This window comes from Thamnophis sirtalis, unplaced genomic scaffold, assembly GCF_051295495.1.
Source record: "Thamnophis sirtalis isolate CommonGarterSnake01/CBP01778 unplaced genomic scaffold, rThaSir2_p1.2 scaffold_4, whole genome shotgun sequence".
In the NCBI taxonomy this organism is placed as follows: Eukaryota; Metazoa; Chordata; class Lepidosauria; order Squamata; family Natricidae; genus Thamnophis; species Thamnophis sirtalis.
The window spans coordinates 104,412,900-104,440,593 of NW_028261384.1; the positions used below are offsets into that span (position 1 = coordinate 104,412,900).

Sequence of the window (27,694 nt, forward strand, 5' to 3'; positions counted from 1 at the left end):
GGGTCAGTTTTTTGCTAAACTCCTGAATATTTTTGGAAGTCGCGGTAAGATGTCTTTGAGCGCGGCGCGCCCGCATTTCCTCCCTTTTTATGACACAATTCCCGGAATGCTAAGTATGGATGTCAATCAGATCGTGTTTACCTTTTACGAAGTTGTCCACCAACTTTCCCTAGTTTTTTCCTCTCCTCCCTTTCTTTCTCTTTAAGTCCCAGTTTTACTTTGTTTCTTATTTTGCACGGACCATGCCTTCACACACTGCATCCTTGTCTCTCTTTTGTTTCTCGTTTTTAAATTTCACGTATTGTCTTTCTTTTCATATGGGATTCCTTTTTTTCATTCTGTTTTTCCTTTTTCTTCCTCTCACTTTGCCCCGGCAGCATTTCCATTTGATTTCCAACCTTCTTTTATTTTATTTTTTTCATTTTCATTTTTCTTTCTCTCCCTTCGTCTCTTTTTACATCTTTTCCTTTTTTGTTCACTCTTGTGTTCCTTAACACTTTTCTACTTGTTCCTATTCCCTTTTCTTCTTTTATTGTTCTATTAGGAATTCTTGGAATTTGTGCTTTCTTTGCTTTTTGTGATTTCACTCCCTGTTTTTCCTACTATTTTTCTGTTTCTATTTTCTTTTTCATTCTCTCTTTTAGTTTCCTTTTTCCCCCAAGGACTTTAGTACCATGTTCTAGGGTTAAATTTTGGGTGTGGAGCCATGACCTTTTCAGCATATCAACTAGTAGCTGGTGAAGAAAGCTTTTGTGCAGCTAACCAGAATTTGCAGTTGTTGTGCCAGCACTCAGCCTGTAGCATGTAACATTTGAGTGCATGTGTGCTTTAGAATGACAGGGATGATGTGCGTTGAGGAGGACTGAAACAATGAGGGAAGGAAAATAATTGATTGTTCATGAAAGTCTTTTGGAAAGGGGTAAAGCAGTTGTGAATTATAATGCTTCTTTTACTACAGAGTCCATAATATGATATTTGTGTTTTAATTTTAATGACCTTGCATTTTGTATAGGGCATTGAAGATGATGTAAAAAAGTCAGTCTAGAAAATGTCTTCTGTGTGCACTTGCTTGGTGAAATGAGTGAACTGTCATTATTTGTTATTTCAGGGAGTCCTAATAAAGACAAAAGGACATGGCCCTTTCTGATCTGATGTTGAAGGGCTTCTTGTGGCAAGCGGTATGTGCTTGGGTGTGAGAACAAACGAACAAGTGTGTGTGTGCTTGTGTGCTTGGAGTGGGAGAGTGATGGAAGAGTTAGGTTGTAAAGCAGCAATGGATGAGAACAAAATGTTAAAAGCAGAGGAAATTAAAGCAGGCAATAGCAGAAAGTTTAAACTGCTATATTTAAAGGAATCGGCTAGCAGATAAATTTTCACATCCTTATGAAAAACTTTTTGTTTCCAGTTTCTCCTATATATTGGTATCTGAGACAGTAACAATTTAGTCAGAGCTAAGTTTTCTATAAGTTGGTCCAAATTTGTCCCTTTCATTGTTCTCTGGGAGTCTGGGAATAGCAAAAGTTTTTGAGTGGGTGGGAGTATTTGGGGTGTTTACATGGAAACTTCTGCCTTTCTTTGGCATGGTTTATTAGCTTAGGCAAATGTTTGGCTAGAAGAATAGTTTCCATCTTTTTTTCTAACTCTTATATGTTGGCATGGCCTCCCCCCCTTTTACATTCCTTAAAGCCTGGAACTATAATGACCTGTGGATATTCAGCCTTCTAGTTTATTGCCAGTTTTAGACTAACCTTTGCTCCTCGACCTGCATGTTCAGAAGATGTTTATATATATATACACATGATTGAGAACCAATGCTGAAGCTATAAACATTTCTGCATGTTCAAATGAACATATTATATTCATATGAGTTTTTTCCATTCTAGAGGCAAAACTCCAAGACCAAGAAAGGAACCTCTATATTTCAGCAATGTTATATATTCTGGTTTCACACTCCTAAACATTGCTGAAATATATATTAGGAGTTTCTTGGAATTTTGCCTCCAAGAAAGGAAGAAAGTCACATGAATACAATATGTACATTTGACATGTACATAACATCAGCACTGGTTCTCAATCATGTTTTCATGACAAGAAGTAAATACAGTGAAAGTTGCCAGTATATTATGAAGCCCCGGCTGGACTACCCTTTGCTCCATGCCCTATGATTTCAACATACCAAAATGCACAGGATGGTCTGCAAACATCCAGGAAATCACTTGGTGCCAGACTAGATCTAGAGTTTTCTATATTTAATGTTGCAATGTGAACCACATTGTTTAGATTTGTGCACTCAAGGCATGGCATCCCATGCCTGGGTTCCCAATAAGAGCTGTAGCTATAGACTGGGAGGGAGAGAAAGGAGAAGAGAGGAGGAGGGGGAGGGAGGCAGGCAGGCAGGCAGGAAGGAAGCAAGCCCAGAGAGTGATGGGTTCTTATTTACCATTCAGCAGTGATGCTTGGTGGGCAAGGAAATGAAGTTCAAGGAATCCACCAATAGGTTTCATTGTTTTGTCACATATTACAACAGTCGGGACAACAGACTAGGCATATTACTCCAGTGGAGGAATTGGAAAATATTATGTTAGCATGTTGGGTAATGTAGTGGTTCAAATTTAATGACCATGGTATACGCTAGGGGTCCCCAACCCCCAGTCCATGGACCAATCCGTGGCATGCCACCAAATGTCACAAACAAGCAAAGCCCCATCTGTGGGATGCAATCATTACACAAAAACATGCCCCCTCTGGTTCGCAGAAAAATCTCCATCCAACAGAACTGGTCCCTGGTGCCAAAAAGTTGGGGACTGCTGGTCTAGGCTACAGATGTCCTGACATTTTGCCTGCAAATGTGCATCTTCAAAGGCAACATATTGAGCAAGGGTTGACTGAACACCTATCTTTACAGCCAAGGTGACTTGCTTGGGTTTTTCTTTAGCTGAACCGATTTCTGATTGGTGCAGGATCACTAAACCCTGAAGCTCAGTATCGCCCAACAGATACTGCCTGTGGAAACCTACATATTATGCCAGTGTGTTTTTCTGTCACACACAGAGGCTGTTGAAGAAAACTTTCATATGGACAACTGGCTATGACCTATAAGATAGAAAGATTTTCAGAAAGCCAAAGGGGAAGTGATCTGAGAGGAGTTGATGGAAGTGCCATATGTAGAGACGATACAGGTAGTATGCCCACAACTGAGCCCAAAATTTATGTTGCAAAGTGAGAAATTTGCTCAGGGAATTTTGCTCCATTTTATGACTTTTCTTGCCACATTTTGTTAAGTGAATCATTGCAGTTGTTAAATTAGTAACACAGTTGTTAAGTGAATCTGGTTTCCCCATTGACTTTCCTTGTCAGAAGGTCACAAAAGGGGATCCCCTGACCATAGGATACTGCAATCATCGCAAATGTGAATCGGTTGTCAAGCATCCAAATGTAAATCATGTAACCATGAGGATGCTGCCATAGTCATAAGGGTGAAAACTTGTCATAAAAATTGTCCCTCTCAGCAAAGTTACCGTGGTAACTTTGAATGGCCACTAAATGAATTGTTGTAAGTCGAGGACTACCTGAGTCCACTTGAATGCCCCTTCTGACTGCTGCATGCAGTATGAAAAAACAGGTTTCAACTCCAAGCAGTCTATTCCAAACACCTTGTGGATTCTGATGTGTCTGAGCTTGCATATTTAACACTGCAAAATATAGGCATTCCTTCATTCCTTCCAAGGTTTTCTCATTACATATCAGTCTGGAATACAGCACCAAACCTTTGCATTTCCCAATACATTCATATGCTATAAAAATGCCAAAAGTTTGGCAGATTTCCACAAAGAAATGATCATTCTTAAAAATTAGCTACCATAAGTACTACGCAGGTGTGTTTTGTTGTTCATGTTGTTTTTTCGGCATGTTCACATGTGCTAAGATGAGGCTAAGTCCAATGAACACAAATGGGAACAGGCAAAATCAGCTTTGAGTTCGTGTATTTTTCTTCTTATTGGGCCTAGAAGAGAGCCTTGGAAGCCTTCATTTCTACATTTACAATGGACCAAAACTGTAATAACATTAATTATGGTTTGTTTAAATTAGCGATCTTCCAATTTCAATTTGAATGTTTTCACTAATTTAAAAATATGGCTACTTATATCGAAAGTTGCTCCAGGTAATAAGCTATGTTTCCACAAATGAGGCTCTTTCCCAGTATGTAAGCTTTTCCCCCAGTTGCAATGTATGGCTATGAAAGTTGGACCATAAGAAAGTCTGAGCACCAAAGAATTGAGGCCTTTGAATGATGGTGCTGGAGAAGATTCCTGCAAGTCCCTTGGACTGCAAGGCGATCAAACCGATCAGTCCTATCAATCCTAACTGCTCTTTAGAAGGCCAGATCCTGAAGTTGAAGCTCAAATACTTTGGCCACCTAATGGGAAGGAAGGACTCACTGGAGAAGAGCCTAATGCTCTTGGGGAGCATGGGAAAGATTGAGGGGAAAAGAAGAAGGGGACCACAGAGAATGGTGGCTGGATGGAGTCACAGAAGCAGCAGGCATGAGCTTAAATGAACTCCAGAGGATGGTAGAGGACAAGAAGGCCTGAAGGAACGTTGTCCATGGGATTGCAATGGGTCGACACAATTTCGCAATTAACAACAACAGGCTTTAATTCCCAGAACTCCAGACTGTTATGGCTACTGACGACCATGGAATGATAATCTGGCACCAATGGAAAGTGATAGAAATCTTTACTTTTGAACAGGACTCACAATGAAGATTCATTGAGTCTTAACGTTGTCTATCTTGTGCCATAAAATATAATATGTATGCAGTCAGAAGTTGTTTTTGGACATTGTATGTTGGCGCTTTCTCACTAGAGGTTTTAAAAAAAAATACTGGACAACCATTTGACAGGTAGGATCCCTTCCCATTTTTAAAAATTATGGCAGATCCCAAAAGAGCTTTTGTTTGTACTGATTATATTTATTAATATATACTGGATTAAAATTTTAAATTGATGCATTCATCGAATATTTATTGAATGCTGTAATAATAACAGTATTAAATCAATTAGGTATTAAATATTTTCATGAAAAAATATTTTTAACAAATAAAACTATAATGAGAAGAGTGACATTGTTTTAAACTTTTGAAAATATTTTCAATATTGGGCAAATTATTTTGATTTTGCAGACCCCTGAAATGGTCCTGGAGGAACTCCAAGGTCCTTGGACCACATTTTAAGAACCATGGTTCTAACAAATTAATGTCTCTATCTTATTCTAGGCAGAGGGCTGTAGCCCAGAAAGCAGAAGATAGAACTGGATGAAAATCCAACATGATTATATTTAATGTTGAATTTAAATTACATATAATTAATATAACTGCAATATTTGAAATGCAGCTGGATAGTTAACCATGTCTCCTTTTGTATCATGATACAAATTATAATTTGCACCAAAGTTTTCATCAGCCTCAGGCTGTATTTTTCTGTCATAAATTACGCATTATAAATTACAAGACTTCATTCATATAGAATAAGGCAAAAATGATGTGTATCCATGCACACACACTCTTTTGAGTCCATGTATGGAATTTGAAACAATGCTTGCTAGCGGTATTCTTTTGAGAGTATCTTGGGATTTGTCTGTATTTAGACAGAACAAATTATGCCATTGTGTTGTTTCTTTATGTTTAAGTGGGCGCTTCCTTCCTACTCTGCAAAGCAAGTAAGTTTCATGTAATGTCGCTGCCAGTCTTGTTCTTAGAAGAAACAGATTATTTTTTTAAATAGGGCTGCTTGCCAATTGAAAAGGTAATCTTGTTATCTTGTTTTGCCATATAAGGAATTCTTAGACTACCATAGAAAAGGAGGGGTTGTAATGTACAGCTTGCAATTTGAAACAGTTTTTCTGAACCTTTACATGGATTTAAACAACTATGTCTCAGAGGAAAAATGTCATTCATATGTCCTGGTTATAATCTGCGTTTAAATCACTTCTCAGCTTTTTGGTTTTCGATTTCTTCTATATGCAAGTAAACCTACATTTACTCCAGTTGTTATATGACTGTTTCAAGTTGCAGTAGCTCTGAAAAAAAGAGTAACTTTCAACTAGTCCTCGCACTTATGACTGCCGTAGCCTCCTCACAATCAAATGATCAAAATTCGGGCACTTGGCAGCTGGGGTATTTACAGTGGTTGCAATGTGCAGGGATCTTGTGATTGCCATCGCAACTTTCCCAGTCAGCACCTGAGAAACAAAATCAGAAGGGGAAGTTGGATTAACATGATTCACTTAACAAATGCAGAGATTCTTTTAACAACCATGTCAATAAAGGTTGCAAAAATGGGTGCAATTCACTTAATAACCACTTGGCTTACCAATGGTAGCACTGGTCACAATTGTGGTTGTAAGTCAAGTATTGGGTCAAAAGTCCTCTAGGGAGAAGTGTAAGAGAAGGAAAGTCCCATTTCTTTAACATGAAATGAAACGGAAGAGTGCTTCATGATCTGTGGCAAACTTTGTGTTTTGTTTTGGTTTTTTTCATTCCAAACTGCCCTCTCTCCTTTGTTCTATTGGCTTGAGGTCAAAGGGAGAGCAAAAATAATAATAATGTTTGTTTGTGAATTTTGTTTTTATGTAGCTTTGAGGTGCTTTTTGTTTCAGCTTCCTGATGTCTGTGCTAAAAGGGCATGCATCAGTATGGGAACAGATAGCACAGGGAGCATAGCCATTTCAGTCTGCACAACAGCAATGGAAGAGCACAACTTGTAGTGGCCAATTTGGCATGGCCAGCTCACTGCTGCCAGCTTGTCACTGCAAAGAAGCCACCAAGTCATTAAACAGGCTCAATTTACTGCAGGGACAACTCACCATGGGCAGCCAGAGGGAGAACTGGTCGGTGGACGGGAGAGCAGATGGGCAGAGTGCAGATCAAGGGTGGGTTCTGGCAGGCACTACTGCTGGTTTGCTCATATGGATGCCATGCATGCTTGATGCACACAGTGCGCGCATGTGCAGTGCAATTAAAATTGTTCTGCACATCCACAGAACTGAAAAAAACAAGATGGTGGCACTTATGGCGCCACCCAGAGAACTGTTTCGGGTTTGTGGCAGCCTAGGTCACTACTGATTCCAGTGACCCAGGCTCCAAACTTCTGTTGGTTCAGCCAAACTGGTCTGAACTGGTAGGAACCCACCACTGGTGCAAATTAGCCTGAGGTTTACAATGGAGTGAGATTGAAAGGGTGGGCAAAGCGCAGAGCAGCGGCAGCCAGAAGCTTCACATTTTCACACCCTTGCTGCCACTGCTGCTGCCATTACACCGAACTCTGGGTCATTTGGGAGTTTGGGTCATTTGACAGCAGTGGTCGCCTTCAGCCATCCGGTGGCATTGCCAGTGGGCAGGGCAAGTGGCAAGGAGGCAGCGAAGAACATATGCATCCCATTTTCACATCCCCTACCACTGTACTGAGCTTCCACTGCTGCTGTTGCATAGCCCAAACCCTGCAGCCATCCCTGAATGCCAGCCCACAGCAATGATGGCGGTAGGAATATGAAAATGAGACATGCATGGTCTCCACAGCCTGTCCTGCCCACTGCCACCACTGCTGAACTAGCTGAACTAGCTGAACACTGCCAACACTGCCAAATGGCCCAAACTCTAAAGGGCCAGGAGCTCAGCACAGTGGGGGCAATGGTGGCAGTAGTGTGTGTGAAAATGGGAATCCTCCAGCTGCCACTGCTGTGCACTCTTGCCTACCCACCTGGCTCTCATTCCAGTGTGAGTTGGCAGAGATGACTTGGCTTTGCCAAAATGGTCATTCTAAGTTGTCCTAGACCCTACAGTGTTTGATGTCTGTCTGTCTGTCTGTCTATCTGTCTCTCTTTCTCTCCCCCCGCCCACTGGCTTTTAGATATTTGTCAGCAATCATTGTGCATTCCTGGGGTCTCCCTGTGCATACCCAGCAATGATGCCTTTTTCACCTGCAACAGAAATCTTTCATTGGTAATTCCTGCTTGAATGCTTTTATTAATATAATATTCATTAAGAATTTTAATTACAATAGTAAAACCTGAACTTAGGTAAAGAGGAGAGAATGCGGAAAAAAAGAATAAAAAGTAAGAGGAAAAAAGAAAAAAAATATATAAGTACATAAAGAAGAGATTTCTAATCTTTGTCACAAGTATAAGTGCATATAACTCCAGAGTCTGGGGAAGGCGAAAACGGGCCCCCTACTGTGGTGCAGGAGGTGACTAGACCACACCCACCATGGACACACCCACCCAGCAACCGGGCAGAGAACCCATTGTTGAAATTTTGGAAGCTCAACCCTGCTGTCCACCCTACCTTCCCCAGGAGTCAGCAATTCCCTTGGTATTCTGAAGCAAAGTTCAGTAAGCATACTAGGAAAAATTAGAATGAGTCCAGTAATAGCTTCAGATGAAAATTTCAAGGCTGTTGGTAGAATCAGAGAGTATTGTCAGCTCTGACATGATGCCAGATTTAATTTTGAATGGGTTAAATTGAAATAGAAAGTAGCTATATGTATTAATTATGATGGTTGTAAAGTGGGTCATTATAGACTATTTTGTGGCAGCCATTAAGTGAATAACCATAGTCATTAATCGAACATGGTGGTTGTTTAAAAAAATCCATTGCTTGGTGTTTTTTCTCCCCCCCAAAAAACCAGAAGTTAATGCTAGGTTTTAGCGAAAGCATCATAAATTGTGGTAATGTGACCATTGAATACTGCAAATGACCCTAAATGTAGGGGAGTTGCCAAATGCCCAAAATGCAGTCACATGACTGTCAGAACCAATCTTAGGTATCTTTTCAGAGAACTTTTCTAATTTTGAATGATTGCTGATAACAATCTATACATGTATGTATATATCTGCGTCTCTACTTTCTTAAAATCTGGACTGAGTCTTAACTTCTATTACTTTGTAAATTTACCTACTGTAATGAAGAAGTTCTATGTAAAGCATGGAGTACTTTTCACTTAATTACTGAGTATGAAAAATCAAAATTCAAAATTCCCTAAAGCAATGTGGATATTTTTCAGGATATTTAATCAAGAACCTAGTAGGAATATTTTATTTTTATTTTTTATTTATTTTTATTTATTTGTTTTGTCAAGCGTGTATAAGATAATAGATACAAGTATAAGCGTGATTATGAATACATGAAATGGAGTCAGTAGGACAGGGATGGTAGGCATGTTGATGTGCTTATGCACGCCCCTTACAGAACTCATAAGAAAGGGGTGAGGTCAACAGTAGACAGTCTAAAGTTAAAGTTTTGGGGGTTTGGGGAAGAAACCACTGAGTTAGATAATGAATTCCAGGCATTTACCATTCTGTTGCTGAATTTGTATTTTCTGCAATCGAGTTGGTATGGTTTACCTTAAGTTTGTATCTATAGTGTGCTGGTATATTGTTGTGGTTGAAGCTGAAATAGTCATTGGCAGGTAGAACATTGTAGTAGATAATTTTATGTACTTACGTTTACGTCAGGCCGAAGGCAGCCTAGTTCTAAGTTGTCTAAGCCCAAAATTTCAAGTCTGGTGGCATAAGGTATTCTGTTGCAAGCAGTGGAGTAGAGGACTCTCCTCGTGAAATATGTCTGGCCTTGCTCATTTGCGTTAATGTCCGATATGCAGTGCGGGTTCCAGAAGATGAGCTGTATTCGAGAATTGGTCTAGCAAATGTTTTGCACTGGTTAATAGTACAGTGTTACCACAGAAGAAGCTACACAGGATTAGGTTAACAACTCTTAATCCTTTTTTGGCAATGTTGTTACAGAGGGCTCTGGCACTTAGAACATTAGAGATGAGTATTCCAAGGTCCTTGACAGGGTGGGGGTCATCTATGAGTTCCTATCCGCTGGAGTATATGCTGGAGGCTTAACGGATTTCTTCAAACAGGGATAAAGAAGAATATGAGTAGCATTATCTTTTTCTTCTTTCCTCTCCTAATACCACTTATAGATGATAAGGGGGTTAACTTTCCTTCTCTGACAATTGTCTCTTTCCCAAATCATAGATACCATTTTAAACAACAATAGCATACAATACAACATTATTTTTGGTCTACACTTATTACACTTTGAGCAAAAATAGCCAAAATAGCAGAAAGCAATTACTCCGCAAAACTTCACTGTCAGCGTCTTCTCCATCCACATGAAATACGGTAATATGTTCAAAACAGGATCTAAAAATGTAGATTTTGCAACTTGCTGTTTTCTGCTACCTTTGAATCAGCAGTTAGAAGAAAACCACTGACAAGAATAGGGAGGAAGTAATTATCTGCTTTGTAATATAAAATTTTAGGAACTCTTAACACTTGTATAATACAATATGAGTATAACATTTCCAATCAATATTTATACAAAAATTTAAGCATCTTTTATAGACTTAAAATTATGAAGTGCAACATCAGAAACAATCGAAATAGGACTTGGCCAGTGACATTTCTCAATATCAGGATAGTCTCATCGTTTCTGTTTATTGAAAAGATCAAATTAGGATTAGTAAAGTGTCAGGCATGCAGTGGTTCCTTTAAGAATCTTTGGCCTGGCACACATTCTCTGTCTAGTTTCATCTTTATTGTGCCTTTTCATTAAAGGGGGGGGGGGAATAGCAAGGGGTAGAATGTGTTGTTTTCAAAACAAAAAATTCCTTTCTAGAAGCTAAAAGTTATTTTTGGTCTCTGCACCTCGGCACCTGACCGGAACCAGCGGGGTAGAGATGCCAGCGTGGAATAAGATTGGACCATGTGATGGATTTGTGGGTGTGGGGACAAGATCATGAACTTTCAACTGGGTGGGAATCATAGGTAACTTCCAGAATTGGGATTCCACAGATGTACTAACATGTCTGACTTATTAAATTGGAACTTTTAAGGATAGTTTTGCCTTGGACTCTGATTTAATTCTGCATGATATTTGGAACCCTGACATAAAGCTCACTTCAAAATCCTACTCAGTAATGAAGCCACACCTGAAGAAGTCATATTACTTCAGCACCATCTATCTAACAATATTTGTTGGATGAAACAGAGGAGGATGGACACCACGGGTGTCAAACTCAGTGTGTCACGTAGCTGTCATGTGACATATTGCAATTGTTTTTTTCCCCTTTGCGGAGCTGGGGTGGGCGTGGCCTGGGTGTGATGCATCCGGCCTGAGGGCCACCAGTTTGGTACCCCTGGTGTACCCCATTCCTGAGTTCCTCAGAGAAATGTATTCTCTTCTACAGTGAAGCCATCAAACTCAGGTGTAGTCAGGCCTCAGTACTTGCAACAAAGGCCAGCTAGGATAAGCTTGAAGCATAGTCCAAAAATTAAAGGGGCCAAGAGGAAAAACTAGACAATCAAGAAAAAGGAAATGATACAAATATTGCTCCAACACCGGTCTGTCAACAAAAAGGTTTAGTATTCCCTTTTTCTTTTTGATGCCTTCAAATCAGTCATGACTCCTGGCACCTGCCTGGACTAGTTCCTGTAGTTTTCTTGACTAGATTTCTAGAAGTGGTTTGCCATTTCTTTCTAGAGTTAAAAGAGAATGACTGGCTCAAGGTCACCCAGCTGACTTTATAATCCAAGGCAGGACTAGAACTCCCAGTCTCCAGTTTCTAGCCTGGTGTCTTTTTTTTATAAGAAATTTTTATTTTTATTAAACAAACAACAACAACAACATCTTACAATACATCTTGTAGAAAGTGTGTCAATTGGTTACAATTAGCTTTCATGCATCTCTTCCACAATCATTACTTATATTCATATCAAATGTCAAAGATTCTTAATGATTCTTACTATCAACATAGCATAGTTCTCATTTGACTGAAATTGTTTTAGTGTCCTTTTGCCTAAAATAATCCATAGTTAAAAACACAACCACCTGATGGCATTTCATTAATTATTACAAAAATCATCCAATAACCTTAAGCCTTTATAACATATTCTAAATAAAGATAAGTTGACAAAGTTTCTAAGCCCTTTTTCACTGTTCACTGTTCACAATTTGTGTCCAAGTTCCTTTTGTTATGGTATTACATATATATATATATCATTAACTGTATCTCTTATCATTATCATTCCATTATTAGGTGTTATCATTAATATTGGTTAACAAAAGATCCTTTACTGTTTATATCCATTTTCTTCTCCTCAAACCAACACATATGTGTACCTTATTGCCATTATGGATTATTTATTTAACATAACAATCTAAAAGTTACTAAATTACTACTTACTAATTATAAAACTTAGTTAATTTATTGTTATCAACCTTCATATATCCAATAACATTACACCTTTATAACATATTCAAAATAAGAATTATTTAACATTTCTAAACCTTTTTTCCCCAAATCACTGTTTGCAATTTATATCCAAATTCCTTATGTTAAACCAGTACACACACACACACACAGACACACAACTATATGTCTTATCATTTCATTATTATTGTTGTCATTAATATTTGTTAACAAAATCATTTATGAAAATCTCTACCTTAGAACCTTAGAATACTCAACGCTGGATTAAGTATTAAGAAATTACAAAAAGGGGATAATAAGGATATGTTACTATCAAGGATATTTTCTCAGTGTTTTATACAAAGCTAGCATAGTGTCTTTGAACCTTCACCTGCCTAGATCTAGGTAGTACCAAATAAGATATGGAAACCTTAGTCACATGGATATTCGATTCTAGATTTGCAGATTTTAAAAATCCTAATTGCCTCAACTTGAGCTTGGAGCCTCTAGCTACAGAATTGTTCTTCTAGGACCGTGATGGCGACCCTTTGGCATATGTATCACAGGTGGCACGCAGACCCCTTTCTGTGGGCATGCAAGCCATCACCCCAGCTCAGCTCTACTGCACATGCACACATGCCTCCCGCCAGCCAGTTGGTTTTTGTGTCTCTGCTGCGCATGCGCGGGAAGTGGGCGGATGCAAGAGATGCACGCACATGCATGGGGTGCATGTGGAGGTTACATGGGGTCATGCATGCGTCGGGTGGAATGCATGGGATGGTCACATGTGTATGTGCAGGGGGATGAGGGTTTATGCACGCATTGCATTATGGGTACGCTATATTGCCAAAAGTATTTGCTCACAACTGCTTCTGATTATGTGGATGGGTGAGTGAATACTTTTGGCAATATAATATGTGCGCTCTGTAGCAAGTGCGCATGCACACTTTTGGCACACAACTACAAAAAGGTTAGCCACCACTGTTCTAGGACATCTATGCCAGGGATGTGTGATACATTTGTTAATGAAGACTCCTCCCCTGGGGGTAAGATGAAAGGCGAGATAAAAATATTAAGCTGTAATTAAATCAACTGAATTGATTTCAGACTGGTAGGATTACTGATGGTTTGATAATAGAAAGCCTTGAGTTGTGTTCATAATGCATGGACCAGGCCAAATCATTATATCTACATTACTCAGGAATTCCTAATAAATCTACAGGCCAACCAAAAGATTTGAAAAGGGTTAGGGAGACAGAAAGTACATGAGTTGCATGCATATTTGTTTAGGTATGGATGGAAATAAGAGATTCAAGCTATTTTTCTCATGTGTTCGGCAGTTAGTCTTGAGCAAACCTTCCTTCAGTCTTTTCCTCAATTGCATTGTTGCAACAGTAATTCAGTTTGTGGGTGAATTTAAGAAGTAGCAATTATATTTTACCACATTAACTCTAAAATATTGTAACCTTGTCTTCTTCTAGAGCATAAGGTGATAATTATTGGATTGGACAATGCTGGAAAAACCACCATCCTCTACCAGTTGTGAGTGTCTCCTCGTCTTTCTCCTTTTTCAGTATCCAATGTCTCGCTTAAATAAATCTCTTGGTCTGTTTCCTTTGCAACAGAGTTTAATCCAGGAGTAGGCAAGCTCATACATATCCTGTGAGTTGCATACCTTTGTAATATTTTTTTTCCTTTGCAGTTCCCAAACTTACCAGAGTCATGCCATCAGAAAGTTGTAGCAAACCTCTAAATTATTACAGTGCAACAAACTTAACAGCGAATCAATTAAAAATGAAATCTGAAGCTCTAAAATTAAGAAACATCCACCTATGTGTCTCTAGTGATATCGTTGTGTCACTACTGCATATCCCTTTCCTGAAGTTCTCAGGAGAACTCATGTTAAAAAAAAGAGTGACTTTGGCCACAAAAAGACTGATTACCATGCTTTAATCTGTAGTTGGACTTATAAACTGGAAAGGTGCTTTTTAAATTCTGGTTTGGGGGATTCTGAGAATTGAAGTCCACACATTTTAAAGCTGCCAAGTTTCAAACACACTGTATTAGAACATACTTTGCATGTTACAACTAAATTGTGGCTCCTTTGTAATACAGTAGTCTAGGATATATTCAAATTCCAAAAGTATTTGATGGGTGATATTGACTGTTTTATACACATTTTGCCTTTAGGGTATATCCATTAATCATGTATGAAACACATATGGGCACATTTATCATTTTTGGAGGTAAAAATCCAGAAAAAAAGAAAAGACCTACCTTTTTCTGTTTAAAATAATAGTAACATCCCAAATATTTGGCTAGGACCTGATAGATGGATAAAAATGCCAAATTTAGTTTAAACATCTGGCTGTAGAAGAAGGAATGGCAGAGCCAGGGAGAGAGGTTTAAAAAAAAAGGAATCTGTTTAGAGTTCTTACATAGCTATGAATGGGGTAGGTCCAGCTCCCCTTGATTACTATTGAACCTGACCTAGATCTAACCAGATGCTGACTGTTAGCTGAGAAGATTCCTGGGTGTAGGCTTCTAGCAATAAATCAGTTGCATTAAACTTTTACATGTGGATCTGTTTTTTCCACATCTGACATGGCTTGGCTGTGTAACAAAGAACAATCATAATATTATTTAGTATTATATATGATACATCTCAGTGTTCAATATTAATAAATTAATAATTTAAACAACCATGTCTCCCTATCTCAGGCCCTTGGGAAGGACAATAGGTGGACAAAAATGCCAAATCTAGGTTAAAAATCTGGCTGGCTGTTATAGGGAACAAGCTACATATTTGGGGTATTCTAAAGGGATGGATATAGGGATGTGGTGGCTCAGTGACTAAGATGCTGAGCTTCTCAATCAGAAAGGGCGGCAGTTTGGTGGTTTGAATCATTAGCACCGTGTAACAGAATGTTACTTGTCCCAACTTCTGTCAACCTAGCAGTTCGAAAGCATGTAAAAATGCGTGACCCGTCAAAACCACGGTCCACTAAAGCGCGCACGATCAAAGCGTGTACGTGACGTCATCAGCAGCGCGACAAATAAAATTAAAAATAAATTAAATTAAAATTAAAATTAAATTAAAGCAAGCCGATTCACATAAAGGTAAGGGTTAGGGTTAGGGTTAGGGTTAGGGTTAGGGTTAGGGTTAGGGTTAGGTTAAGGGTTAGGGTTAGGGTTAGGTTTAGGGTTAGGTTTAGGATTACGTTAAGCGTTAGGGTTAGATTTAGGGTTAGGTTAAGGGTTAGCGTTAGGTTTAGCGTTAGATTAAGGGTTAGGTTTAGGGTTAGGTTTAGGGTTAGGTTAAGGGTTAGGCTTAGGGTTAGGTTTAGGGTTAGGTTTGGGGGGGTTAGGGTAAGGTTTTCGCGTTAATTTTAAATTTACCGCTCACAGCGTGCGGTTTTCGTCGCGCTGTGATGATGTCACGTACGCGCTTTCGTCGAGCGTGCTTTAGTCTACTGTGGATTTGTGGTGGAACCGTAAAAATGCATGTAGAAAAATAGAAACCACCTTTGATGGGAAGGTAACAGAGTTCTGTGCGTCCTTGGCTTTTAGTCATGACTACGGAGACATCTTCAGACAGCGCTGGCCCTTTGGCTTAGAAACAGAGATGAGCACCGCCCCCTAGAGTCGGGAGTGACTAGCACATATTTGCAAGGGGAACCTTTACTTATACCTTTTTAAGGGACAGAGCAGAGAATGTCTATTTCAACTGTTGTTCAAGGGACATGAGAGATTTATAGCATCCCTGTTCTGTTTCTTACTATCCCCAAAACAAGAATCAAGATTATTATATTAGTCCCTGTGTGTACTTTTTCTAGTAATTTTTTTCAATTTTTCTAAATCCTATGGAACATAAATAATTTGAAGGCTTAACTGTCTCAAATATCTTGGCCTTTCCTTTTTTTTTAAGATAAAAGTGTATGGGGAGGATGGGGCACTAACAAAGCACCTTATGATTTTGGTCTTCCATCAGCCTAATGAATGAAGTTGTGCACACGTCGCCTACAATTGGGAGCAATGTGGAAGAAATCATCCAGCACAAGACACATTTCCTCATGTGGGACATTGGTGGTCAGGAAAATCTGCGGTCTACTTGGAACACCTACTATTCCAACACAGAGGTAAGTTGGGTAAACATTAGTAAATAAGTTAAGGAAGTAAAATAGATATAGAATAGGGGGGAGGATAATGATCCAGAGTTGTGTTTCTTGAGCTCTCACCAGTGGTGGGTTGCCAATTTTTTTACTATCGATTCGGGCAAGTGTGTGTGCACGCATGCAACATTTGCAGCACATGTGCAGAAGCATCCAGATGGGTGGGTGGAGCCTCCCGCAGCTGCTACGGGCCAAACCGGGAGCAACCCATCTCTGACTCTCACGTTACAATTATTCCATAATCTACATTTATTAAAGCCTTTTGCACTTTGGTCATTGGTTAGTGGGACACCATACACTAAATATTCAGGCTCTAATGCTATTCAGATACGAGCTATACTTACTCATAGAAGGGGGCAAAAGTCTGTACCAGAAAAGATATGTCATTTTATATATATATATACAGTTCAGATATAATTGCTTAAAGTTTTTGTTTGAGATACAGGTAGTCCTTGACTTACAAACATTCATTTAAGTAACTGTTTGAAGTTACAGCAGCACTGAAAAAGAGACTTATGATCAGTCTTTGCACTTACAACTGTTGCAACATCCAAAGGTCACATGATCAAAATGTAGGCATTTGGCAACCAGAATTGACAGTTGCTACATCTTAGAATCATGTGATCACAGTTTGCTACCTTCCCAGGCGGCCTCTGATAAGCAAAGTCAATGGGGGGGAGCTTAATTTACAACTGTAAATTCTTTTAACAACTGCAGTGATTTGCTTAACAATTGTGGCAAAAAATGTTAAAACCCAGACACAACTCACTTAACTGCCTTGCTTAGAAATGGAAATTCTCGTCTCAGTTATGATCACAAGTGAAGGGTTACCTGCATATGGTTTCAGAAATGCCCATCCTAGATCCTTTGTTTCTTCTCTTGTTTACACTTAGCTTCATAAGCAGCACATAAGGTTGTAAAATTTTGGCAATAATTCTTGGGATCACAAATTTGTATAAGCATAAACTACGTATGCTAAGTTTAAGCAAACGAAATTACAGTTTTGCACAAGGGCAGAGTATTTTTTTAAAAAAAACTTAAATGCCAATGATCATAAATACATATAATTAATATACTACTCTTGATTGATGCTTTATATTGGTTAAATAGGGACCCGGTGGCTCAATGGCTAAGACGCTGAGCTTGTCGATCAGAAAGGTCGGCAGTTCGGTGGTTCCAATCCCTAGCGCCACGTAACAAAGTGAGCTCCCGTTACTTGTCCCAGCTTCTGCCAAGCTAGCAGTTCGATAGTATGTAAAAATGCAAGTAGAAAAAAATAGGGACCACTTTGGTGGGAAGTTAACAGCATTCCGTGCGCCTTCACTGTTTAGTCATGCCAGCCACATGACCATAGAGATGTCTTTGGACAGCGCTGGCTCTTCGGCTTTGAAATGGAGATGAGTACCACCCCCTAGTCAAGAACGACTAGCACATACGTGCGAGGAGAAACTTTATAGGTTAAATCTGAATTCATACTAGGATGTGATTAATTCTGGGTTGAGTTTATGTGGGTATGATGCTTACCCAAAATATTAATCAATATTGAAATGTCAAAAGGCTTGTGGCTATGCTAGTCCCCCTTATAAATCGATAACAGAGGCAGAATCAAAGGTCTCAAAAGACATCAGCTTAGACAGGGTTTTTCAGTCTTGCTAACTTTAAGATGTGTAGATTTCCCCAGCTTGTTGGCTGAAGAATTCTGGGAGTTGAAGTCCATACATCCAAACAATGCCGCAGTTGAGAAATGCTGATTCAGAGGCACTATTTGGTGAAAGCTAGCATGAAATTATGGTATTCAGAAATACCGTTCAAGCCACTTCCAGCCAATGTTTCTGTGTTTAGTGGACATGCTTTTTAACAATATATTTTTAGTTTTCAAACACCATTTGGGTGGCACAAGTTGCCTTGATATAAAAGGAGGTTTTGTGTATCTGTTCTCATGTTTGTTTTCAGCTGTGAAAACCAGACAATTAAAATGTAAAATTTGCCACTGAATTTGAGGGCAATGATGTGGGAAGGATGTTCCAGATACCTCTTAGATCTTAAGTTGGGTTTCCTCTGGTAGCTGTTTTCTGCCACTCTACTTCCTCTTGTATATTGATGTTGTGCGATCGCATGCAGTTATTGCTTAGGTATGCATTTTGTGGGGGATGGGAATTACCCGTGAATCTTGATTGTATTATGGTTTCTGTTTTGTACAACAAAGGCAAGTTGAGACTCATTCTGCATATGTCATTTGACATTTTTAGATATGAAATGTGATTTTCTTCTCTTTCCTTCTCCTATATGCTTTCCAGACAGTACACTATTTGCCACGTAGAAATTTATTCCTACCTTTCGAATCTCTTTTTAAAAATCTCCCTGGGGAAGATGTCTAGAGAGCTCCATGTCACTCCCTCTGCAGACAGGCCCTGAAATTATTTTATTCTCTGGCTTCCATGAATTATGTTCTGATGTTAAGAATGTATTTTGATTATTTAACTCTGTTGTTCCTGGAATGAAGCCAAGCTTAGTATTTGTGCAAAATAATGTACCTGGTTTAGGAAACACTCATCCAAACTTCTGAACTTCCTGACCAATATATTTAAGCTATAATACTAACTTAAATCTTAGATGTGAGCAAATGAGGCATGCATTGAGGCTGCTGCTGTTAGAGTTCTAGTTCTAAATACTCCTATTTAATTTTACTTGCATTTTGTCTCCTGGCTAGTCTTCTACTTCCTTCCATCAGACAGATAGTTTTCTACAGCCGTCAAAAATGTTTACTTTTCATTCTTTTGAAGTTTTCCTGTGTGATAGGATCTTTCTCCATGCCTTCTGATATTGCCTGCTTCTCCTAAACAATGCTGTTTGGGGCACACAAAGACTGGCACTTGAAAACTAGGCTCACAGGAATGGTTTGCTTAATAGTATCTTATTGAGTAAGATAAAATTGCTTAGCTCACCCAATGTGCTATATCACAAACATGGTTTATAGATCACACTTTCTGCAATATATTGTGCTTGTAGTGGGTTGTATGAACCCAGCCGCTGCTCCAATTCTGTTCACTTAGTCTTGATCAAGTTTATAAATGTGTTTTTTTCCCCCTCTGATCAGTTTGTCATCCTTGTGATCGATAGCACAGATCGTGAGAGGTTGACAGTGACAAAAGAGGAACTGTACAAGATATTAGCTCACGAGGTGAGTTTGCCTGCTACCACAAGCAGAATGTATGTTGTGCGTGATTTCAGTTATTACTCCGCACCTGTTTCGTACATTTTATATTCCTGGGCATCTTTTACATTTGCTGTTACAATGCTGCTTGTACCAATTACCTTTTAAACGCTAGAATTGCACCTTCCTGCTGCTGCAGCAACCGGCCCTCAGTCCTGATCATCTGATCATTGGCAGATTTGAGTAGACGCTTGTCGGTTGGTCTGCAGGCCCGCGACAACCATGAACTGGATGACTGAGAATTTCTTTTAAATTATAGCTACATTATTCATAATTCACAGCAGTTTATATAGAGCCGAGGTGGCGCAGTGGTTAAATGCAGCACTGCAGGCTACTACAGCTGACTGCAGTTCTGCAGTTTGGCTGTTCAAATCTCACCAGCTCAGAGTTGACTCAGCCTTCCATCCTTCCGAGGTGGGTAAAATGAGGACCCGGATTGTTGTTGGGGGCAACAGGCTGACTCTGTAAACCGCTTAAACAGGGCTGAAAGCCCTATGAAGCGGTATATAAGTCTAACTGCTATTGCTACTGCTATTGCTTTATTTCAATGATGGTTTGTAGAATAATTATGAGTGAATGTAGTCATGGTGGTAGGCCATAACTAATGGTTTATTAAACCACAGTTGCTGGATTCCATATCATGCTTTTCTTTGTTATTTTTATATTAAATTTATATGGCCACCCATCACTTGCACATGATGCTGGAGGGGCATATATGGTTAAAAGAAAGCTAAGAATTACAACCTACCATTATTAAATCAGTTAAAACTAGTTATAAAGTACAAAAGGACAAGGTGTGCAGTCTAAGTTAGTGCAGTGCAATTATACTTACAGGATCCATACCTCCTTGGGATCCTCAGGCCCAATGACACATCCAGGTTTTGAGACTGATCCACAAATTGCTCCCACAAATAAAGAAATCATTTTGGATCCACACCTCATGCTAAGCCACAGACACACTTTTGTGGCTGTCTTCTGTTCTGATCTTTATGTGATAGTTTTACATATTATTTCTCTCGTTTTGAATGAACCATGATAGAAACTGGAGGCAAACACCTATTCTAACCATTGTGCTATGGGAGTGCAGTGGTTAGAATGCAGTACTGCAGGCTACTTCTGCTGACTGCCGGCTGCCAGAAGTTCAGCAGTTTGATTCTCACTGGCTCAATGTTGACTCAGCCTTCCATCCTTCTGTGGGTAAAATGAGGACCCAGATTGTTGGGGGCAACATACTGACTCTGTAAACTGTTTAGAGAGGGCAGTAAAAGCACTGTAAAGTGGTATATAAGTCTAAATGCTATAGCTATTCTCTTTTCCTTTCTCCAGGATCTGCGTAATGCAGCTGTGTTGATATTTGCCAACAAGCAAGATATAAAAAATTCCATGTCTACCTCTGAAATTTCTAAGTTCCTCACCCTGAGCTCCATCAGAGACCACCCATGGCATATTCAAGGTTGCTGTGCACTCACAGGAGAGGGGTCAGTAAACCAGAATTCTCCTATACCCTAGGAACAGCTGACGTCTTCTCTCTCTACAAGAGGGGTGTCACACTCGATTTCACTGAGGGCCGCATCAGGGTTGTGTTTGATCTTGGTGGGGGAGTGGGGTGTGTGTGGGGAGGATGGGTGTGGCCAGTTCAACATAACTCATGTAGGAGTGCCTGTAGTGGCCCGAGCGCTCTGCCAGGGAAAATGGGTTCCTGAGTGCCATTTTCTGCTGCGACAGTCTCCTGCAATCCTCTGCCAGAGAAATCAGGCTCCCAAGCTCTGTTTTTGGCTACAATGGCCTCCTGCAACTCTCTGCCAGCAAAAACAGAGCTCGGAGGGCTGGGTGTGACCCTCCCAAGCTCTGATTTCGATGGCAGAGGCACAACGTGCCAGTCCTTTGCTGTTTCCAGAGAGGCCCCATGGGCCAGATCTAAGTACCCCGTGGGCCTTAAATTTCACAACCCTTCTCTAGAATGAGCGTCTTAAACTCAGATGGGGGGGGGGGTGCATATGACATTAAGGCTGCAGATCAATGCCTTGCATTCAAATATGCAACAAATATTAAATGCAAACAGCTATCAATTATGTCAATTTCATCAATAATAGTAAAATGATTTATTATTTATAAGTAATAATTTACAGATTAAATGCAAATGATGCTATTGATGACACATAAAAGCAAAAATATACTGTCTGCCATAACAGTAAAATATTTTACCCCTGTGGCTGCAATTTTCTATCCCCCGTATCATATCATACATTCCTGAAGTCAACTAACATTGACAAATGGTGATTTCAGCAGCAACGGTCTCTGCACACCTGCAGGGCAATTACATGCCAGCACAGCACCTGTAAAGGTTCAAAACCTTCAAAATCCCACCAGGGCAGCTCTGCAGCTCCTCATTCTTTGCTGCTTCCTTGCCTGATGGGCTTTGTTGTGGGACAGCAGTGCGGTGCCACTGGTTTTTGTGGCATTCACAAACCATCTATTTAACATCCCTGCTGTAGAATCTGTTACTGTGTGAAATGAGCAAAAGAGCAGATGGAAGTGCCAATCTTAAAAGGCATCAAGTTTCTCTTGATTAAAAAATATATATTTCTTCTATGGGCTAGGAACATAACTTGCGGATAGTTATATTGGGCATAGAAAGCAAAACAGTTCTGGCTTTGGCCAATAAATTCAATATTGCACAATGTAGCTTTCCTACCTCCTTGCCAAGCCTGGATTGAAACCTTGGAACACTATTAAACAGATTAAGGCTATTTTATATTGTTGAAATACGTCATGGGTGGAAATGTTTGTGCTTAATAACTCATCTAATGTGAATTGATAGATTTTTAATAACGGTTCTTAGAAACATTGAATGCTGTCTACAATGTCTGAATGTGGGAGGGGTGTGGGAAAGAAAGTATTTCCTTAAGAAATATTTGTTTAATATATCCATGTATAATTTCTCTAAAGAAAAACGTATGTTTCCTCATACAAAGTATCATAAAGATTGGCCAATCAATTAGAATTAATTGAAAAAATCATTTTCACTGTGGATAGCCTTAATCGTGAAAGACTATTTGAAAGACTGGTTTCTGGTTGTTTCTGCATAATATGATTCTATCCAGTGGGATAGAATTGGGATTCAGCCAGTTCACACCTATTCAAGAGAACCGGTTGTTAACTTTCTAAGCAGTTCAGAGAACCGATTGTTGGAAGAAATCTCCTTTTGGTTTTTTCCACTTTACAGGGCTAATCTTGTAAGGAAGGCAGGAAGGAAACATTCTGGTGTTGTTTCAGGCCTAATTTTCACTGCTCTACCTACAGAAACTGCCTCTCTGGTTAACCCTTATCACATTGTAACAGCTAAGGCAAAGCATCTATCAATGTGAGTGACGTTGAATTGGCCACGCCCACCCAGTCACATGACCATTGAGCCATGCCTACCCAGTTGGTCATTAGGGCAGAGAACTGGTTGTTAATTTATTTGAATCCCACCACTGGTTCTATCCTTTGGACTCAACTCATATTTGAAATTAAGAAAAGCAAAAACATATCTTTTTCAAAGTGAAGAACACATCTGGAACCCTTAGCCTATATCTTGGGTATAATTGTTGCGTAGGGGTAAGTGGGGCTGGTCAGAAAACACCCATTTACCAGCAGCAAAACAGTAAAGTTACTACATTAGCTTTTCAGATGCTGTCCATTACTTCAGTTTACCTTTTTTTTAAAAAATATCTTAAGCATTTAATTCAGGAGTCTCCAAATGTGGAACTTTAAAACTTGTAGACTTCAACTCCCAGAATTCCCCAGCCAGCATAGAGTTGCCAGGTTTGGAGACCCCAATCTAGTTGAAACTATCTACATTTTTTTCTTAGCTGATATCTTTCTTAGAATGCATGTGGAGATTCAAGCAAAACCGAGAAATTTTTTTTTTAAATAAGGAGGCTAGAACCTGGAACAGTATGTCATGTGCCTTCCAATACAATTCTTTAAAGAAGTCAATTGATGCTTCCTATCTAGTAAGCATTGGAGGGAGATCTTGGACTTTTCTCTGATAAAAAGAAGAAAATGATTTCTCCCTTGAAATGATCCAAGTTAATATCAGTTTTCTTCTAGGAATTGTGAATTTTGGGTTTTCTACCGTAGTATTAATCATTTTTTTTCTCCACTCAGCCTTCCTGCTGGTTTGGAATGGATGATATCTCAAGTTGCTGCCAAGTAATCAGCCAGAACTACTTTGGGACTGGGGGGAAACAAACCAACCCTTATATTTATTTCCACTTTGCAAAACTCTCAGGATCTGTTAGACTTTGGATGGGTTTTTCCCCTTCGTGAAAAGCATCAGTATTTTATTAAAATACTTTCTTAGGAGATGTCATATTATAAGAGGAGTTGCATTCATCCTGTGGAGAGATTCTTCCTGGACTTCGGATCTAAGTGTATCACATTGGAAAATCTGTTTACATCACACCACTATGTGGCTTTGATTTTATATCTTTCCAATCAGAATGGGAGACTGTATTGAGAAGTGTTAAGTCCTATGAACCAAAAAAAGATTATGGAACGCTGTTGAGTGAAAAAGACAGCATTGCTTTTCCTTTCCCCGGCACTAAAATGTTTTGCATTATCATTATGAAAACAACAAAGAGGGTGGAATGTTATTTTGTCAAATGTTATTTCATGGATTTAACTCTGCCTTGTGAGATTCCTGGACTGCTTTCCAGATGAAGAAGTAGCCAAGGAAATTTTGAAACAGATGTCCTCATTTCTTCATCTTCTCCTAAGATTGCTGTCATTTCCTCTGTCCTATAGGTAATTCTTGACTTATGACCATTCCTTCAAAATCACTTGATTTTTGGGGGAGCACTTGCAGTGTTCTATTGGTCACGTGACTGCATTTTGTTTTTTGCTGTTTTTCTGATTTTTGCTGGTTTCTGGCAAAAAGTGGCCATGTGAGTGAATAGATTTGCTTAACTGCAGGGTTCCCTGAACAACTATATGATTCACTTAACTATTGCAATGATTTGCTTTACAATCGCAAAATTGACTGGTCATGTGCATTACTTTATGACCACAGTTGCTTATGACTGAAATTCTAGAGTCCATTGTGGTCATATGTCAAGGACTACCTATACATCCAATAAATAATTTGAATGTTGTGTTGTTGTTTTAGAATTTTCCAAGTCTCCCTTTTTTGTATTTTTCTAAATCTGTGTGTGTGTGTGTGTGCGCACGCGCGTCTGCGCGTGCAATGTGGCTGCCAGTGAGGAAGATGCATATCAGGAAAGAGTTCTTTCAGGTGCTGTTTTGAAGTATTTCTTTCAAACAGGTCAAGGCAAGTTTGGAGTTCAAGTAAAACAGGTGATATGAAAGTGTGAAAATCCATAAAGGTCTTCCTTTCAATCTATCTTTTCTTCTTTTAAGAGGAACAATGTTAGGTTCTGATATTATAATAGCTTAATCTCAAATATAACCTAAATAAAATTATACATGCTACTTCTGGTTTTAGAAATGCTTGCTATCCATCTGTAGGACAGACTGACCTGGGCACAAGGGAGAACTGTGGCTACCAGTCTTGCCAAAACAATTCCTCCTTGTACAGTTTATTATGTATAAATGTAGTTAATGCCATATTTAGTCTGATCTTTCATGCAGCAGTATAAAATAGCTGCCTCTATAGCTTCAGACTACAGAGAGGAGATCTTCCAAAAGTAATTTAATCCAAGATTTTTTTTAAAAAAAGCATCCTATAAACAAAGAAAAAAGTAACTGTCAAGGGGATAAGTTCTTTTCACTTTGCATGCTTCTAATATAAAACAATGTTTCTGAAACTTGGCAAATTTTAAGATATATAGACTTCAACCCCCAGCCATGTTTGAGGAACACAGATGTAAATGAGTATTCAGAAATGATTCCTGATATAATTTTTTTCTGAGCAGTGTTTCCCCCCCCCCATCTCATTATGCAGTCAAGTCATCCCCTTACATGTATAGACCAAGACACATGACACATGGTGGCAAAAATGTAATATAGTCTTCCTGAACATAATGCAAACTATCTGTTTTTAAATGGTCAATCCCAGGCTTGGAACTGTGGAGAAATCAGTATTAAACATACCGGGAAACTTTAATTTATTCAGCAAAATGATCAGAAATCTCATTTGAAGGTGGTATGCTCATTCATGGAAGTTACAGAAATATCTGCTTTTAGCATTAGAAGGTTTGGTGCTGTGTAAACGAATGTTATTTGTCTTTTCTATGTCCAAATGTATTCTTATAAAGGTGGGATTTTTAAAAATATTTCTACGTATGGTCTCTTTGAAAAGTAAAATAAAGTATTTCCTCATTAAATGTCATTTATTGTGCACCTCTTTCTGTGTGGTGTCCTTGTGGTCAAATATTACAAAGTCAAGGGTGTGATGAATTTCACCCAAAGGTTGTAACTGGGTATAGTGTCACAAATCTTGATAGGAATCTAGAAAATAGGTGTGAAATTTGATAGCGTCATGTGATGTATCATGACATTTTTTTTGGCTTTGTGGGGCTGGAGTGAGCATGGCCTGTGCATGACACATCTGGCTCATGGGCTGCCAGTTTGACATCCCTGATCTAGAAAATCCAAGAATCCCTTTGCAATTCCCTAAGTTTTCACATCATTCAATATCAAGTTTCATCAATAACTTGCACTGTATAGTAAAGGTTTTCTTAACATTTCCCGTCTACTACTTCACAATTATCACATCAGATTGCAGAACTGAAATAGAGCAATTGGGAGGATATCAGGTTTCAGAAGTTTGGGAAGGCAAGCTTTTGAAGCTTGGCTCGAGGCTCATGATTTAATTAGGTCATCTGTTGGAACCTTGACATTTATACTGGCCATAAAAACCAGGTCCAAAACGTTGTGGGATGTCAAGATGACTGCCTGCATTTCTAATGTTCCAGCACTGTGAATGTTTACAAGTACCCTGTTTTCCTGAAAAAAAAACCTCCCTGAAAATATTGCAACACAGCAACAGCCATGAGTTGAGCATGCTCTCCGCCTCCTGCACCTCAAAAATAATAAGACCTCCCTGAAAATAAGGCCAAGTGCTTATCTCGGGGGGGGGGGAGTCAAAAGAAAATAAGACCCGGTCTTGTAGACTTTCTTGGATATCAGTAAGCAACCTTAAGTTTCTCCAAAATTTCAAATAAGTGTCTTACAAGAAGCCAATAGCAAACTACTGTATCGTTTTGTTTCATTGTTATATTTATATTCCAACTTTCCTCCTGTTGCTTAGTTCAATATGATAACACCCTCTATAACCTTCCCTTGTTAGAATAATTGAGCTGAAATCTCTCTAGTGTTATTAAGAAAACTATAGAAATGCATCCATGCAGCAAACAGAGTAGATCAACTTATATATGATTTTATCTTGTTCTTTTCCACCCAAGTACTAAGCAGGTCTAATCCTGCTTAGTTTTTTGAGGCTGGATAATATTGACTATGTGCCACTGAAATCATTAATCACATGGACAAATTCACACAACACTTTAGGCTTAAAAATGGAGCAGGCAGATTAGATTATTGGGGATACACAGGAAAAGTGCAACTGATCTAAGAATAAAAGGGACAGCCACATGGTAGGAATCACCAAGGAAGTAAACCAGCAAGCAGCTAATGTCTTCAGAAATAGTTAGAAAGTCAAAAGCAGCTTAGGCTCACAAAGGAAGCTAAATGCCACAAGGGACCTTTTTCATTAAGTCAGCAGTAAAAGGGGAGAAATGGAAAGGGTAGGCAATCGGATAATGGTGAAGACCTGGATCAGCTTTATACTAAAAAAGGGCAACACTTTTAAACAGATTATTGAGCATTTGGTTTAGGAACATTTAGAAAGGAATGTATTACTTGGCAGAAACCAACATAATTTATCAAGAATCAATCAATCCAGGTCAGCCCAATTTCCTTCTTTGGCAGAGGACTCATTTAACTGCCCATGGGAATGTGGTGAACATAATTTACCTTGATTTCAACAAAACCAAATTCTAATGAAGAAGGTGGCAAAATATCCATTGGGTTATGCGACTATTCCATCGATA

The 27,694-nt window shown here is 39.1% G+C and overlaps 1 protein-coding gene across 1 annotated transcript; it reads left to right on the top strand.

The window, feature by feature from the left end:
- On the top strand, positions 1 to 25,180 carry ARL5C (ARF like GTPase 5C). The gene is made up of 6 exons (XM_014065236.2): positions 1 to 44; positions 13,736 to 13,796; positions 16,246 to 16,393; positions 19,524 to 19,607; positions 20,967 to 21,118; positions 23,793 to 25,180. Exons 3-6 carry the CDS (start codon positions 16,250 to 16,252, stop codon positions 23,839 to 23,841), a joined length of 429 nt encoding a protein of 142 aa, XP_013920711.1. The 5' UTR covers positions 1 to 44; positions 13,736 to 13,796; positions 16,246 to 16,249; the 3' UTR covers positions 23,842 to 25,180.
- The last annotated feature ends 2,514 nt before the right edge of the window (positions 25,181 to 27,694 follow it).